The sequence below is a fragment of the Taudactylus pleione genome, unplaced genomic scaffold, assembly GCF_031769625.1.
Source record: "Taudactylus pleione unplaced genomic scaffold, aTauple2 ptg001377l, whole genome shotgun sequence".
Lineage (NCBI taxonomy): Eukaryota > Metazoa > Chordata > Amphibia > Anura > Myobatrachidae > Taudactylus > Taudactylus pleione.
The window spans coordinates 225,315-243,605 of NW_028285777.1; the positions used below are offsets into that span (position 1 = coordinate 225,315).

General features: G+C 46.1%; 1 protein-coding gene across 3 annotated transcripts in view; it reads left to right on the forward strand.

Moving 5' to 3' along the window:
• LOC148442971 (secreted frizzled-related protein 2-like) overlaps positions 1-18,291 on the forward strand; it is a 217,611-nt gene that overhangs the window by 95,019 nt on the left and 104,301 nt on the right. For 2 of the 3 annotated variants that reach the window (XM_088463447.1, XM_088463448.1), the window contains exons 3-4: positions 10,024-10,564; positions 12,471-12,548. In XM_088463447.1, the coding sequence (XP_088319573.1) occupies positions 10,072-10,564; positions 12,471-12,548 (571 nt within the window). In that variant the 5' untranslated portion in view covers positions 10,024-10,071. Of the gene's footprint in view, positions 1-5,543; positions 6,212-10,023; positions 10,565-12,470; positions 12,549-18,291 lie in introns of those variants that run through there. The other variant, XM_088463445.1, reaches the window with a different exon arrangement.

The following is an 18,291-nucleotide window of genomic DNA, read 5'->3' on the forward strand; positions in this document are numbered from 1 at the left end:
ATTAAAAAGTGAAAGTTAGATTTAGGATTGTTTAGTTTGTCCCATTACTTTTGGCCCCTTAAAAAGTGGGAGGCACATATAGAAACCATTGTAATTCCTACACCGTTCACCTGATTTGGATGTAATTACCCTCAAATTAAATGTGAAAGTCTGCAGGTAAAGCTCATCTTGTTTGTTTCATTTCAAAGCCATTGTGGTGGGGAATAGAGGCGAAATATGAAAATTCTGTCAATGTCCCAATATTTATGGACCTGACTGTATCTATATATAGTGCATGTTGAGGAGATGGGGAATGGTATTATGTTGCTTTTTATAGAATGTCCCAACAGCTGTGAGATAATAGGACGGATGTCATTATATGACACCTGGTTATCTCCTGTGCAGGTATGGAGCCCCCGCAGACATGCCAGGGAACACAATGCTGTCTGCATCCATCATCCCATGTTACTGTACACAGTTATTCCGCCATTATTCATTTTAATGACTCTTCTACAATAATAAATACCAAAGAAACTGTTTATTAAAGCTGTAAAAGCTTGGCTCTCTGGTGAAAAAGGCTGTATTCCAGGGGAATGTTTCCTATACATTACACCCCACCTCTGACGGTGAATAGTGCAGAGTATTTTTACCGAAAGTAAAATTATTTATAAAAATCTATGTATTTGTTTTTAGTACATGTTACCTTAATTCCCACAAAAGTGGAACCGGGGGCCGCTAGATGGCGGTGAGACTGGCTGGGGAAGCGATTGGAGCCCTCTTACCACTGCCGGCTATTCTCACCGAGAGGCACAACATCGCTCAGCTGTCCCGGGGAACTTTTCTTGTTAAATTGCGCCAATAGAAGATTTTCTGTCACTGCAGAAAGCAGCGTTACAGCAGCCACTCTTCTCTTTCCCTGCATTATGGTACATAGACCCCTAACTCTTATAGAACTTATAGAATAAGAGTAGTTGGTGGGAATGGCAGGTACTGTAACATGCAAAGAAAAGATTTTTGGGGACTCATCTTGACCTGTAACCTGGAAATCAGAGCCCGCTGCCAATTCTGCTCCCATTTCTTTGTGTTTTATTAAAAAAAATAAAAATAAAGAAATAAACTCGTATTGTCGGCTTGTATCAGGGCAGCTACAGTAAGAGATACTGGACCTCATTCAGAGTCGGTCGTTGCGGCCGCACGGTCGTACGCAGCCGATGTTCGCTGAACTGCGCATGCGTAAAGTTCGCAATGCGCGTGCGCAAACTAGCCGATACGATCAGAAATTTCTCTCTCCTTGAACACTTCAAGGTCGGTAGTTTGAGTGACAGATTGTGGCGTTTGTGGGTGGTAACAGGGGAAGGTGCTTGAAAACGGGGGAGTGGAGATCCTAACGCAGGCGTGCCTAATTATGCGAACGGCGTTTTATGGGAGTGCATAATTAACAAAGTAGTGTCATGGCACATGTGACATGGGAGGTTTGTACACTGACTTGATCGTAGAGCTTAAGAGAGGGTATGGTCAACCGTAAGCTCTACGACCAGTCCCGATGGTCTCGATTAATCCTTATATGGCCGGAGATGACGTGTAATGCGTACGGGAAGGGGGCGTATTTTTTGTCTTCCGGCCGCTTCCTCCCCTTGGTCGGCCAGCTAACGATCCCATCTTAAGGACGCAACATGCGAGTGCATCATTTGCATATCCGGCCCCTTTTCCCTTACGACCGTGCGGCCGCAACAACCGACTCTGAATGACGTCCACTGTCTCGGAGCAGTAAGTGTTAAGTTGCCGCCCTGTATGCGCAGTAGACCCCGGATTTGGGGGCTTTGCTTACTAAGCGTCGGCTTGCAAAATCATTGCCGCTTTAAATTTGGGGGGTTACACACGTAGAGAAGTGGTGGATGTTGTAAGCTGCCGCTTAGTCAATAAATAAACCCCTTAAATCCCACTAACTGCAGGAAACATGGAGGTTAAAAATTCTTATTTATTAAAAAAAAAAATCTAATAGTTTTAAACCGTATATGATATTTACAAGATACTTTATTCTAGGAATAGTAACTCGTTTTTCCATTACAATAGGGGCCTATTTTTGAAGCTTAACCGCACCTTATACATGATGCATAAACAGTATCTCGGGCTGAATGCAGGAAACGCAACAGTCCCCATTTTCTCCAATGGAGGCCGCAGTCTAATGCAATTTTAATGTCGCTCAGAAAACAAACCTAAAGGCTACAATATTGCATTTGTGGAGTTGTATCTTTGATCCCCTTTTCGGTAACGTATGGTCGCACATGTACAACCAGATGGCGGCATTTGCGCAGTCGGTCAGCTGGGTATGAACCCAGCAGCAAAGTGACAGTTTATACTTTACTGTTCTCCCCCCGGGGCGTTTTAAGAGAGGAGGGGGCCCGTGTGCAGCCTCCGTTTAGGCCCCCTCCTCTCTGACGGCAGCTCAGCAGCACTGAGCTCTGTAGACTCTAGCTTCATGCCAGAATCTACAGCGCATGCGTGGGTCTATGGGGAAATGGCGCCCGCGCCTACTTTCCTGGGGACATCTTTTCTGTGCAGATCACTGGGAAAATGGCCGCCACCATTTTCCCAGTGAGTGTTTGCTGCTCTTCAGCGCCTGTCCGGTGCTGTGGAGCAGCACTTCGGGAATCGGCGGAGAGGTAAGTATAATTACCTATGGGTGTAGGGTGTGTGGTGTGGGCCCCCCTGGACCCTGCACCCATTATAGATACGCCCCTGGTTCTCCCGGAGCCACTGTCCTGGCGAGAGCAGATTAATATATAGCACCAAAGAAAATCATTTCTCATTTCCGCGATTTGCGTCGATAGGGAACGATCATTTTCATGGCTGCCATTAATAATAAATGGCTCCCTTAGTCTGTTATTACCTCAGTGACACCCATTAAGTACTGCAGAGGTATTGGCACTGTTGCGAGACCTTTTTTGTCATCGACATTTCAAGAAGGTAATAACAGACTTAGGGGGCAGTGTCACTGTACAAGTGCATTAGACACTACTACAACAGGTGATATTATGGGCCTGATTCAGAGCCAGTCGCTCTGAATCAGGGCTGGGTTTTTTTTTTTTTTTAGAACGGCCTCCTGGCCGCTCGCATAGCTGTGGGTGACCACCCACAGCTACAGCGAGCGGCCATGATGATGGTCGCTATGGTCAAGACCATCGCGACCATCGGGCTTGCGACGAGACCCTTGTGGTAGGGTCTCGTGGCCGCAAGCCCCAGAGAGATTTCGGCTCTAACAGAGCCGGAATCTCTCCACTGACATCACTCGTGATGTCAGTGGGGCCGCCCCCAAACGACAGGCGTTCTCATGGGAACGCCTCCGTTTGGGCAGCCACCTCCCCGGCCCGCCCGTCAAAGGGGGCGAGCTGTCACTCAACATCGACAGCTCGCCTCCTTTGCTGCGAGACCCGGAGCAACGGAGTGCCCGTCGCTAGCCGGGTCTCGTGCTTGCACACGACGGAGCCGGGCCACCATCGACCCGGTTGCGAGCGCTCAGCGCTTGCGACTGGGTCTGAATCAGGCCCACAGTGAGTACTTATATAGCAATCAATGTCTTGCTTGCCCAATATAAGTGGTGTGGGGTTGTGTTGCAATTACCTGAGAGGTGAGGTTCCTTACTTGAGTAAATCCGAATTCTTTAAAATTATAATTTACTTTTATTTGGACAAATTACAACAGTTTTTTTATTAGTACAATCATCTTTCACTGCCAACAAAACAAATGGTTCATTAGATACAATCACCGTACTTAGGCCCTCATTCAGAGCCGCTCGTTAGCGGCAGTACGCTCGTTCCGAGCGATGTTTGCACATCTGCGCATGCGTACGGTTTTTAGTACGCATGCGCGAACCAGTCAGTGCGGCCGAAAATCGTTGGTACGCAATATAGCGAGTGCCTGCTATTTTGAGTGACAGAATGAGGCGTATGTGGGTGGTAACAGGGGAAGGTGCTTGAAAATGGGGAGTGGAGATCCGAACGCAGGCGTGCTTAAAGGTCAAAACGGGCGTTTTATGGGTGTGCATATTTAAAACAGCAGCGTCAGTGACCACGTCACTGGGTTATTTTATAGCCAGAACTGCTCGCAAATTTGTGGCAGCAAAAACCAACCACAAGAATAGCGAGCAGTTCATACGCTGGTCGATGTACTCGATTAATCTAATAAATAGCGGACAGGACGTAGGATGCGAGCGGCCAGGGGGCGTTTTTAACAAATAAACGAGCGTATGTTTTGCTCGCTCGTTCAGACTTAGAGGTGTGAACAGACTACAATGTGCGTACGGATCATTTGAATAGCCACCCCTTGTTTTTAAACGAGCGACCACAAATAGCGAACGGCTCTGAATGAGGGCCTTAGTTCACACAAATCAGGCCCTATGTCCGCATGGATAATGTCTGTTTCAGTTAGCCCAGTTCCCTAACAAGGAAATCCCAGTAAATAACGCGTACCGCCCAACAATATATAATCGGGCGGAGGGCGCGGCTGCAGCATGCTGGTGGGGTGGCTGCATTATATTGGACGTGATCACACCCATATCGGTGTCTTAAGCAAACAAGATGCCACTTTTGGGGTGAGGCCACAATGATGTGATCGCTGCACCACGCCCCCTGTTCCTCCCACCTGGCTGGCCCTTCCTAATGACGGACAGCCGTAATATCTGCAGGAATGTTGTTCACCATTCAAGTATTAAGAAAGAACACATGCTGTAAGGGATTAAGGGCTGTCTTCAGAGGCGGCCGTACAGTCTACGACCGCACGGCCGCCTCGATGTTTGTCTAGTGCGCATGCGCACGAGGGAGCCGGCTCCTTCGCACGCATGCGTGAGACCCGCTACGACCGACAGCGCTGGTCGTAGCGGGTCTCTTTCCAAAGGGGGTGAGCTGTCGATGTTGATTGACAGTTCGCCCCGTTTGGAAGGCGGGCCGGGGGGGTGGCAGCCCAAATGGAGGCGTTCCCATGGGAACGCCTGCCGTTTGGGGGAGGCCCCACTGACATCACTAGTGATGTCAGTGGAGAGCTTCCGGCTCTGACAGAGCCAGAAGCTCTCCGGGGCTTACGACAAGTGAGACCCTACCCTAGGGTCTCGTCGTAAGCCCCGATGGTCGCGATGGTCTCTGACCATCGTGACCATCACCCGAGCGGTCGTTAGAGCTGTGGGTGTTAACCCACAGCCTAACGACCGCAACAGAGGCGGGCGGTCAGGATGCAAGTGGCCGCCCAGTTTCTGAGCGACCGCTTGCATCCTCCGACCGCCTCTGAATGAGGCCCTAATTCCCTCCACTGGCACTATATATATGGAGTTTGTATGTTCTTCCCAGTATTTGCTTGGCTTTCCTCTGGGTGCTCTAGTTTCCCCAAACACAAACATGTAGGTTAAATGGCTGCTGGCAAAACAATGACCCTCTCTGACTCTCTCAGTATATGTGTGTGGTGGCGATACAGAGCCTGATTCATAGATGGACATTAATGCAGTCCCAGCTGCAATAATGTGCTAATGTTCCCCAAGCTTACCTGAGCATAGGGGCACCCACTGCTGCCTTCTCATATGCGTCCGATGGCGTACAACAGCGTAAACATCGCTAACATCGACGCAGGTCGGCAGCCAAGCAGCATGTCTGACCAGCCGCAAACCCTGCGTCTCCCGTGACACGCTGAGAGCTCTCATGCTGCAAAAGCCATCACAAGGGCTAATTTATGCACGCCCATGAAACGGTCTGGCACACCTGTATTTTTCTAAGCCCCTTTCGCTAACTCCCCCAAACGCTGACTACCTGTCACTCACGTTGCAAGTGAATCCTCTATGCGAGCGTGATCGCAATACAAACGCTACGCTTGCGCAGTGCAGCTTACAAGCATACACAATGGCTCCATCTGTGTAAATATTGGTGTTTCGGCCGTCTCTGAATCAGCCCGTAGAGTGTAAGCTCAGCTGGGGCAGGGAGTGATGTGAATGATGGGAATATTCTTTGTTAAGCGCTGTGGACTACGGAACAGCCTGGTTATACTAATGTGAATATTCGCTTGTGTATGCCATGTGCAAGGTGGTGCCGCCCGTTGTTTTTCTGTCCGCAGCCATCATCATTAGTATCGGGACTCACCCCCACCTCATGCTGGTTGCAAGAGATCCGTCAGAATGGGGCGTACCATCTCCTTCTGAATGCGGCAAACGAGCACAGAAGTCGGCTCACGAGCACTTGCAATCTCCGTCCGCGTATGTATGCATGGTGCATAGCATGCGCTGCCAACGATCGCTTTGTATGGCGCATGCACGGTTTGCAAAGACTGCCACAATTGCTGACCTTATTGAATCTGCAGATCTTGCCTGTATTACAGAGACCTGGCTGGATGGACAAGCAGCACCTATCTTGGAAGCTGCAGTTCCAACAAATTATTCTGTCATTCACAACCCAAGACTTAACCGCAGGGGAGGGGGAGTAGCCATCTGCTTTAGAAAAGAACTTAAACTTAGGGTCCACCCAATGGAAATGACTCACTCATTTGAGTGCATCGCTGCTCGGAGTTCTACAGAATTAGGATTCAGAGTCCTTCTCATTTACCGCCCCCCTGGAGATGGAAAGATATTTCTCCAAGAATTTGCAGATATTGTTGCTGGACTAGTTCTGGAGCATCAACAATGGCTGATCCTTGGGGATTTCAATGCGTGTGTTGATGATGAGCTCTCACACCTTGGCCAAGATCTCCTGTGCACAATGAATGCTCTGGGCCTCACACAAGTCATTCCTTCGGCTACTCATATAAGTGGTCACACTCTTGATCTTGTCTTCCAGATTGGATTAGATGTCTCTGACCTAAATATAAACACAGTCACGTGGTCAGACCACCACTCAATTCACTTCTCAGTTGCAACCCCTCAAAATAGAACTTTACCCATGGAGTTGACAAGGGATCGTCCAAGGAGGGGCATGACTCCCCAGGCTCTTGCAGCGAACCTGGATCTTTCTGCAGTAATGGGGGCCTGTGAAGATCCTTGTTCCCTTGTCCATTACTATAACAGGGATGTAACAGCTGCAAAGGATATTATTACCCCTGTGCGTATACGACCCCTCATACCACACCGTCAAGCCCCTTGGTTTGACAATAGTGTTAGTCACCCATAAGAAAACAGAGGCCCTGATTCATAGCCGGACGATCTGACAGAGCGCTCGCTCTGAATCAGGGCCGTCCCTCTGAATTTAAGAGCGGCCTCCTGGCCGCTCGCATAGCTGTGGGTGACCACCCACAGCTATAGCGAGCGGCCAAAATGATGGTCGCGATGGTCAAGACCATCGCGACCATCGGGCTTGCGACGAGACCCTTGCGGTAGGGTCTCATTGCCGCAAGCCCTGGAGTGCTTTTAGCTTTATCAGAGCCAAAAGCACTCCCACTGACATCACTAGTGATGTCAATGGGGCCGGCCCCAGACGGTAGGCGTTCCCATGGAAACACATCCGTCTGGGCAACCACGCCCACCAAAGGGGGCGTGCTGTCAATCACCATCGACTGCACGCCCTCTTTGGTGCGAGACCCATAGCAACGGCTTGGCCGTCGTTATTCGGGTCTCGTGCATGCGCACGATGGAGCCGCCTCCGTCGTGCACATGCACACTTGGCCAACATCGACCCGCTTGCGGGTCTGCATTAGGCCCAGAGTTCCTTTCAAATGAGATCAAGGCAGCAGACAATAGGCCGGCTCAGCTTTTCCGTACAGTAGAGATGCTTTGCAAACCAGCATGCCTGCTGCAGGATGAAACCCTCTCCCAGTCAAGATGCAATGAGTTTGCAAAATTCTTTGCAGATAAAGTATCCTCCATCCAGGCTGGAATCCCCACAGTGCCATCAAAGGAGTGCCAAACTACCAAGCCTGCCAAGGTAAGCCACCTGTCTCCCTGGAACAGCTTTGACATAATGGATGTAAAAGACATTGCTAAAATTATCAAAATGTTGCGACCCACCACCTGTGATCTGGACCCTGCCTCAACCAAGCTTTTCATAGGGTGTATAGACATTATTGGCCCTGTAATTGCAAAAATAGTTCAATGCTCTTTGCAAACAGCCATTTTTCCAGAACCACTAAAGGAAGCAATTGTTAGACCACTTCTTAAAAAACCTAATTTAGACCCCGACTGCATGACCAACTATAGACCAGTATCAAACCTTCCTTTTCTAGGAAAGATCATTGAGAAAGTGGTGGCAATGCAACTGGAAACCCACCTGTCTACCCATGATATTTATGATCCATTCCAGTCAGGATTCAGGAGAAGACATAGCACTCAAACAGCCCTGGTATGTGTGCTAAATTATCTTCTGATGGCAAGAGACCGAGGTGATTGTTCAATCTTAGTCCTTCTGGATCTCTCAGCAGCATTTGATACTATGGACCACGGGATTGTAAATGAGCACCTGAAAAATTTCTGTGGACTGGATGGCACAGCCCTTAGCTGGTTCAAATCATTTCTCACTGGCAGGTCACAGAGAGTTTCTTCTGGAGTAAACTCTTCATCACCATTAGTGCCACTTCCATGCGGTGTCCCACAGGGTTCTATACTATCTCCCATGCTTTTTGCAGTATACATGCTACCATTGGGTGAAATAATCAGACGTCATGGCCTGGTCTACCACTGCTATGCAGATGATACACAACTGTACCTGTCCTTTGCTCCAGGAACAAAGGACCCCATAACAACCCTAAATGGCTGCCTAGCTGAGCTTCAGGAGTGGATGAGTGCCAGTTGGCTGCGACTGAACCCTGATAAAACAGAGGTTCTTATGATAGGTCACAGGACAGGGCTACAGCATAGCCAACCAACAGGACTTTCGCTTGGGGGTTCAGAATTACAAAACACTAAACATGTGCGGAATCTTGGTGGTGTCCTGGATAGTGGTATCTGACACTTAAACATCAGGTATCAGCCACAATCAAATCCTCGTTCTTTCATCTGAGGAACATAGCCAGAATCAAGCACTTAATTCCCTCAGAAGATCTGCCTAAAGTCATACATGCATTTATATCATCACGCCTAGACTACTGCAACGCCCTCTACCTCGGTCTCCAAGCAAAAGAATTACACAGCTTGCAGATGGTACAAAATGCAGCTGCCAGGCTATTAACCAACCAGCCCCGTTCCAGCCGCATAACACTCATTCACTACTCCCTTCACTGGCTGCCTGTCAGATGGCGAATTGTTTTCAAGATTGGCTTACTAACTTACAAAGCCCTACATGACCATGGCCCAAGGTACCTAAAGCAGCTTCTGATTCCTTACTGTCCCACTCGATTACTGTGATCCGTTGATGAAGGACTATATGTACCGAGAATCTCACGGAATTCGTCTGGGGGTCGAGCTTTCAGTTTTGTGACTCCAACCTTATGGAACTCACTTCCCCGCACAGTTCGAGAGGCCTCCACTCTAGAATCCTTCAAAAATAGACTCAAGACCTATTCACCCAAGCATTTCACTAATGTCCCTTGTTTAAGCTTATTTTGTATTTTGTACTGTAAATGTAAAGCACTTTGAGTCCTTTAGGAGAAAAGCGCTATACAAAAAATATTATTATTATCTGCGAGACCGTGTGCATTTGGACGTGCGTCCTATTCAGAATCGTACCTGCCTGGGATAATGAATAGGCCTTTAAGTGTCAGCAGCCTCGCCCCTGGCAGGTATTGGGCTTCCTGTGTAGGGCTGGCATCAGGACACTGCCCCCAGACTTAATCCCCGAGCTCAAGTTCATCTATAAATCGCTTCTGAGTAATTATTATACTAATTGTTTCATGTCAGTTTGTATACTTGTATGTCGGCTCCAACGCCAGTTCTGTGTAGACGTCACAAGTGCTATGTTATTGTGTAATAATATAGGTGTGGTTGGAGCACGTGTGAACTTGGCGGGTGTGGGTACCCGCAGTGCTGCCGCGTCACCCGCTGTCTTCCCGTCCCATGTAATATGCCAGTCACTGGCAATAATGACGCTGTACAACTTCCTGCCAGTCCATATAAATAATTTTGGTGTTTTTTCTCACCCCATCTAGAACCCTCTGCGCTATAATTCCCCCCCCCCCCCCCCCCTGGCGGAGACCATGAGGGGCCTTCTGTCTGTCGGGATCTTCCTGGGCATTGTGGGCGTCCTTCACCCGGTGTACGCATCCCCCTTTATTCTCACCCAGCTGAGCACCCGTAAGAGCAGCTGCAAGCCTATCCCCGGCACTATGACCCTGTGCCACGCAGTGGGCTACGGTGAGATGCGTCTACCGAACTTGCTGGGCCACGACACCATGAAAGAGGTACTACAACAGGCCGGTTCCTGGGTGCCTCTCCTCACCAAGCAGTGCCACACGGACACCAAGAAATTCCTCTGCTCGCTGTTTGCCCCTGTGTGTCTGAGCGACCTGGAGGAAGCTATACACCCCTGCAGGTCGCTCTGTGAGGTGGTTCGGGATGGCTGCACCCCTGTCATGGCCGCCTTTGGCTTTCCTTGGCCGGAGATGTTTAACTGCACCCAGTTTCCAGAAGGGAATGAGTTGTGTGTGCCCCCTGCTGGCCTGGATGAGAAGCTTCAAGTGGTGAAAGAAGGTAAGTGAGGGCAGTGTGCGGGGGCAGAATATCTCATGGTCAAGGTGAATGGACTGAAAGCCAAGTTATAACCCCCGAATGCACCGAGGGCCTGATTCGGCTTTGGGAATAGAGTAAGATGTAGCAAGTAACTGTGTACCTGGACAAACCATACTGCAATGCAGAACGGGAGCGAATACAATGTGTCTGCATGTGGGGTATAGGTACTGGCTGCTGTTGCACTTAGCCCACACATGCTGGACAGCTCAGTTCTTACACTGCAATGTAGTTTTCAGTTTGGACACTCCCTCCCACATCTATAGCTGGGTACACATTAGACGTTCTGTACCCAGCACGATATCGCCGGCGATGGCATCCGGCAAGTACATACACATTTGCCAATGTCGGGTCCAACAGGGGGGAGTGACGTGCCATGCTGCTGCTGCTGCAGTATGGGCATCGTTAGCAAGGGAAGCAGTCGGGAAGCCAGCGGACGAAATGCCGATCACCGGCTTCCCGGCTATCTAATCCCGGCAAGTGTCTAATGGCAGACGTCGAAATCCTGATGCCTGTCATTAGACCTACGGCGGGAGCCCGACACCCGGCTTACCGATCGAAGGTAAGCCAGGCGCGGACAGCCACGGGGGGGTGGAAAGGGTTAGGTTAGGGGGCTCCCGGGGGGGGGGACTTGGGGTTAGGCACCCCCCCCGGGAGGTTAAGGTTAGGCTAGGGGAAGGGGGAGTTAGGGGGGTTAGGGTTAGGCACCCCCAGGGGGGAGGTTAGGGTTAGGCACCCCCCGGGGAGGATTAGGTTTAGGCTGCGGGGAAGGGGAGGTTAGGGTTAGGCACTTGGGTGGTGAAGTTAGGGTTAGGCACCTCTAAGGGAGGGTTAGGGTTAGAGGGGAGGATTAGGTTGGCATACTTACCTTAATGTATGATCGGGATTTCCACCTCTGCCGGGCTGCCGCTGTCGGGATTTGAACCGCCAGCCAATCATACCGATTCCGTTAGCACCACCCCCAGGGCCGACGGGGGATGTCGCTAGCGACCCGCGGGAGCACGCATATAGTCTGTACACACTATGCGATCCACACGATCTATCGTTCCGATCCGCGTCAGAAAGATGGATCATGCAATGGATCGTATAGTGTGAACCCAGCTGTAATCACATGTTACATCTCTAACCCCCCCCCCCCATCCCCCCCCCCCCCCCCCCGCAGTACAGCACGGTGTTACCAAGATGCTCAGTTACTGGCTCTGTCTTACTCTATTCCCAAATCTGAACAGTCCCCTAGCACAATACATCTACCCTTAGAATAGTCCACAACTCATTACAAGTGTCCTACCTGGTACTGGAAGGTTCTGATCTGCAGGAAGCTTTAATTAGGAGACGGCAGCTAAGCCTAAAATAATTTTTTTGTTTTCTACAATGGCTGCAACAGACTGTAAACATGTCAGGAGTTTATCAGACCGGAGACGAGATATAGTTATGACACCAGTCAGAATCCCAGGGCCAGCTTCCCGACCTCCGACATAATAACGACGGTAATTACTGAGGTTATGGGGAGGGTTTATGGGTGGGAGGGTTAGGGTTAGGCTGCAAGGGGAAGGAGGGTTAGGGTTAGGCTGTGGGGGGGAGGTTAGATTTAGGCCGCAGGGAGGGAGGGGTTAAATTTAGGTTGCGGGGAGGGAAGGTTAGGTTTAGGGTATTTACTAGTAGCTGTCGGTATTCTAACCCATACGGGATACCGGCGTCGGGCTTCTGAGCACTGGGAATCTGAGAGCCAGCATCCCGTACCCAACCCATACAGACAAAGGAGTATACTTACTGGGATGTAGTTTATAGACCGGCGGACATGGCGCCGGTCTATATCCCAGTATATCGCTCTGCGTGGGTATCTAACAAATTGTTCCCATCTTTTTTTCAGAGCTCCCGTGTTCCGCGTGCCATAGCGCTGGTGACACGGAAAAGGAATTCTTGCAGGATTTCTGCTACCGGGATTTTGGTGAGTCACTAATACATTGGTAAGTGACCGCGAGGTGTCATTTACCATATTCTGTAATAGAGTAACCACAATTATTAGTATCTTTTTCAATGAATCAGGCCATCATTTTTTTTATTTACTCAAAATATCAAGTAATATTCAGTAGAACAATTGTCAGAAAGATGTAACAAATCTATTTTTCTTGGAATATTGCTCTATCTTGCGGTTAGTTTAACTTCTAGACTTTAACATCCATTGTCGTTTAATATAGAGAGATCCGGTCGTCATATATAGGGAATATCTGTGCTAGGTGCCCCGTCTGTATGTTGCTGCGCTGTGGCTGTCAGTTATTGGATGTGACGTGTTAGCACGGTGCAGAAACAAACTAACATGGGGATCCATGACATGGTAAATAACATGGGGATCCATGACATGGTAAATAACATGGGAATCCATGACATGGTAAATAACATGGGAATACATGACATGGTAAATAACATGGGAATCCATGACATGGCAAATAACATAGAAATCCATGACATGGTAAATAACATGGGAATCCATGACATGGTAAATAACATGGGAATCCATGACATGGTAAATAACATGGGAATCCATGACATGGTAAATAACATGGGAATCCATGACATGGTAAATAACATGGGGATCCATGACATGGTAAATAACATGGGAATACATGACATGGTAAATAACATGGGAATCCATGACATGGCAAATAACATGGGAATACATGACATGGTAAATAACATATAAATCCATGACATGGTAAATAACATGGGAATCCATGACATGGTAAATAACATGGGAATCCATGACATGATAAATAACATGGGGATCCATGACATGGGAAATAACATGGGAATACATGACATGGTAAATAATATTGGAATACATGACATGGTAAATAACATGGGAATACATGACATGGTAAATAACAACATAGAAATCCATGACATGGTAAATAACATGGGAATACATGACAAGGTAAATAACATAGGGGGCCATGACATGGTAAATAACATGGGAATCCATGACATGGTAAATAACATGGGGATCCATGACATGGTGAATAACATGGGGATCCATGACATGGTAAATAACATGGGAATCCATGACATGGTAAATAACATGGGAATCCATGACATGGTAAATAACATGGCAATACATTACATGGTAAATAACATAGGGGGCCATGACATGGTAAATAACATGGGAATACATGACATGGTAAATAACATGGGAATCCATGACATGGTAAACAACATGGGAATCCATGACATGGTAAATAACTTGGGAATACATGACATGGTAAATAACATATAAATCCATGACATGATAAATAACATGGGAATCCATGACATGGTAAATAACATGGGAATCCATGACATGGTAAATAACATGGGAATCCATGACATGGTAAATAACATGGGAATCCATGACATGGTAAATAACATGGGGATCCATGACATGGTAAATAACATGGGAATACATGACATGGTAAATAACATGGGAATCCATGACATGGCAAATAACATGGGAATACATGACATGGTAAATAACATATAAATCCATGACATGGTAAATAACATGGGAATCCATGACATGGTAAATAACATGGGAATCCATGACATGATAAATAACATGGGGATCCATGACATGGGAAATAACATGGGAATACATGACATGGTAAATAATATTGGAATACATGACATGGTAAATAACATGGGAATACATGACATGGTAAATAATATTGGAATCCATGACATGGTAAATAACAACATAGAAATCCATGACATGGTAAATAACATGGGAATACATGACAAGGTAAATAACATAGGGGGCCATGACATGGTAAATAACATGGGAATCCATGACATGGTAAATAACATGGGGATCCATGACATTGTGAATAACATGGGGATCCATGACATGGTAAATAACATGGGAATCCATGACATGGTAAATAACATGGGAATCCATGACATGGTAAATAACATGGCAATACATTACATGGTAAATAACATAGGGGGCCATGACATGGTAAATAACATGGGAATACATGACATGGTAAATAACATGGGAATCCATGACATGGTAAACAACATGGGAATCCATGACATGGTAAATAACTTGGGAATACATGACATGGTAAATAACATAGAAATCCATGACATGATAAATAACATGGGAATCCATGACATGATAAATAACATGGGAAATACATGACATGGTAAATAACATGGGAATACATGACATGGTAAATAACATGGGAAATACATAACATGGTAAATAACATGGGGATCCATGACATGGTAAATAACATGAGAATACATGACATGGCAAATAACATGGGAATACATGACATGGTAAATAACATGGGAATACATGACATGGTAAATAACATGGGAATCCATGACATGGTAAATAATATGGGAATACATGACATGGTAAATAACATGGGAATACATGACATGGTAAATAACATGGGAATCCATGACATGGTAAATAACATGGGGATCCATGACATGGTAAATAACAAGGGGATCCATGACATGGTAAATAACATGGGGATCCATGACATGGTGAATAACATGGGAGTCCGTGACATGGAAAATAACATGGGGATCCATGACATGGTAAATAACATGGGAATACATGACATGGTAAATAACAACATAGAAATCCATGACATGGTAAATAACATGGGAATACATGACAAGGTAAATAACATAGGGGGCCATGACATGGTAAATAACATGGGAATCCATGACATGGTAAATAACATGGGGATCCATGACATGGTGAATAACATGGGGATCCATGACATGGTAAATAACATGGGAATCCATGACATGGTAAATAACATGGGAATCCATGACATGGTAAATAACATGGCAATACATTACATGGTAAATAACATAGGGGGCCATGACATGGTAAATAACATGGGAATACATGACATGGTAAATAACATGGGAATCCATGACATGGTAAACAACATGGGAATCCATGACATGGTAAATAACTTGGGAATACATGACATGGTAAATAACATATAAATCCATGACATGATAAATAACATGGGAATCCATGACATGGTAAATAACATGGGAATCCATGACATGGTAAATAACATGGGAATCCATGACATGGTAAATAACATGGGAATCCATGACATGGTAAATAACATGGGGATCCATGACATGGTAAATAACATGGGAATACATGACATGGTAAATAACATGGGAATCCATGACATGGCAAATAACATGGGAATACATGACATGGTAAATAACATATAAATCCATGACATGGTAAATAACATGGGAATCCATGACATGGTAAATAACATGGGAATCCATGACATGATAAATAACATGGGGATCCATGACATGGGAAATAACATGGGAATACATGACATGGTAAATAATATTGGAATACATGACATGGTAAATAACATGGGAATACATGACATGGTAAATAATATTGGAATCCATGACATGGTAAATAACAACATAGAAATCCATGACATGGTAAATAACATGGGAATACATGACAAGGTAAATAACATAGGGGGCCATGACATGGTAAATAACATGGGAATCCATGACATGGTAAATAACATGGGGATCCATGACATTGTGAATAACATGGGGATCCATGACATGGTAAATAACATGGGAATCCATGACATGGTAAATAACATGGGAATCCATGACATGGTAAATAACATGGCAATACATTACATGGTAAATAACATAGGGGGCCATGACATGGTAAATAACATGGGAATACATGACATGGTAAATAACATGGGAATCCATGACATGGTAAACAACATGGGAATCCATGACATGGTAAATAACTTGGGAATACATGACATGGTAAATAACATAGAAATCCATGACATGATAAATAACATGGGAATCCATGACATGATAAATAACATGGGAAATACATGACATGGTAAATAACATGGGAATACATGACATGGTAAATAACATGGGAAATACATAACATGGTAAATAACATGGGGATCCATGACATGGTAAATAACATGAGAATACATGACATGGCAAATAACATGGGAATACATGACATGGTAAATAACATGGGAATACATGACATGGTAAATAACATGGGAATCCATGACATGGTAAATAATATGGGAATACATGACATGGTAAATAACATGGGAATACATGACATGGTAAATAACATGGGAATCCATGACATGGTAAATAACATGGGGATCCATGACATGGTAAATAACAAGGGGATCCATGACATGGTAAATAACATGGGGATCCATGACATGGTGAATAACATGGGAGTCCGTGACATGGAAAATAACATGGGGATCCATGACATGGTAAATAACATGGGAATACATGACATGGTAAATAACATGGGAATCCATGACATGGTAAATAACATGGGAATACATGACATGGTAAATAACATGGGAATACATGATATGCTGGAAGTTACCATATTTCATATATGCACCTGTTTTTATAAAATTCATACTTCATAATGAAGTGTTTAAAACTCCACCAGATCACTATTAATGACATTCTAAAGAACAAAAAAGAACTCCCCTCACCTCCCCCCCAAAAAATACATCTAGCCCCAATACGCCACGCAGCGCAGCTTACCTGTCGAGAGTGACCCTCCAGGTTCCGTGCTACTCTGCTAGGATCGGGCAACTTTTGTGCGATGTGACCAGGATGCAACAGCAGACTGCGGAGCACACAGATATACAGGTGTCACATATCACATTATATGTGACACCTGTATATCTGTGTGCTCCTGAGTCTGTATATGGGAGACTGCGCTGAGTAATGTGATATGTGACACCTGTATATCTGTGTGCTCCTGAGTCTGTATATGGGAGACTGCGCTGAGTAATGTGATATGTGACACCTGTATATCTGTGTGCTCCAGAGAATGTATATGGGAGACTGCGCTGAGTAATGTGATATGTGACACCTGTATATCTGTGTGCTCCTGAGTCTGTATATGGGAGACTGCGCTGAGTAATGTGATATGTGACACCTGTATATCTGTGTGCTCCTGAGAATGTATATGGGAGACTGCGCTGAGTAATGTGATATGTGACACCTGTATATCTGTGTGCTCCTGAGTCTGTATATGGGAGACTGCGCTGAGTAATGTGATATGTGACACCTGTATATCTGTGTGCTCCTGAGTCTGAATATGGGAGACTGCGCTGAGTAATGTGATATGTGACACCTGTATATCTGTGTGCTCCTGAGTCTGTATATGGGAGACTGCGCTGAGTAATGTGATATGTGACACCTGTATATCTGTGTGCTCCTGAGTCTGTATATGGGAGACTGCGCTGAGTAATGTGATATGTGACACCTGTATATCTGTGTGCTCCTGAGTCTGTATATGGGAGACTGCGCTGAGTAATGTGATATGTGACACCTGTATATCTGTGTGCTCCTGAGTCTGTATATGGGAGACTGCGCTGAGTAATGTGATATGTGACACCTGTATATCTGTGTGCTCCTGAGTCTGTATATGGGAGACTGCGCTGAGTAATGTGATATGTGACACCTGTATATCTGTGTGCTCCTGAGTCTGTATATGGGAGACTGCGCTGAGTAATGTGATATGTGACACCTGTATATCTGTGTGCTCCAGAGTCTGTATATGGGACACTGCGCTGAGTAATGTGATATGTGACACCTGTATATCTGTGTGCTCCTGAGTC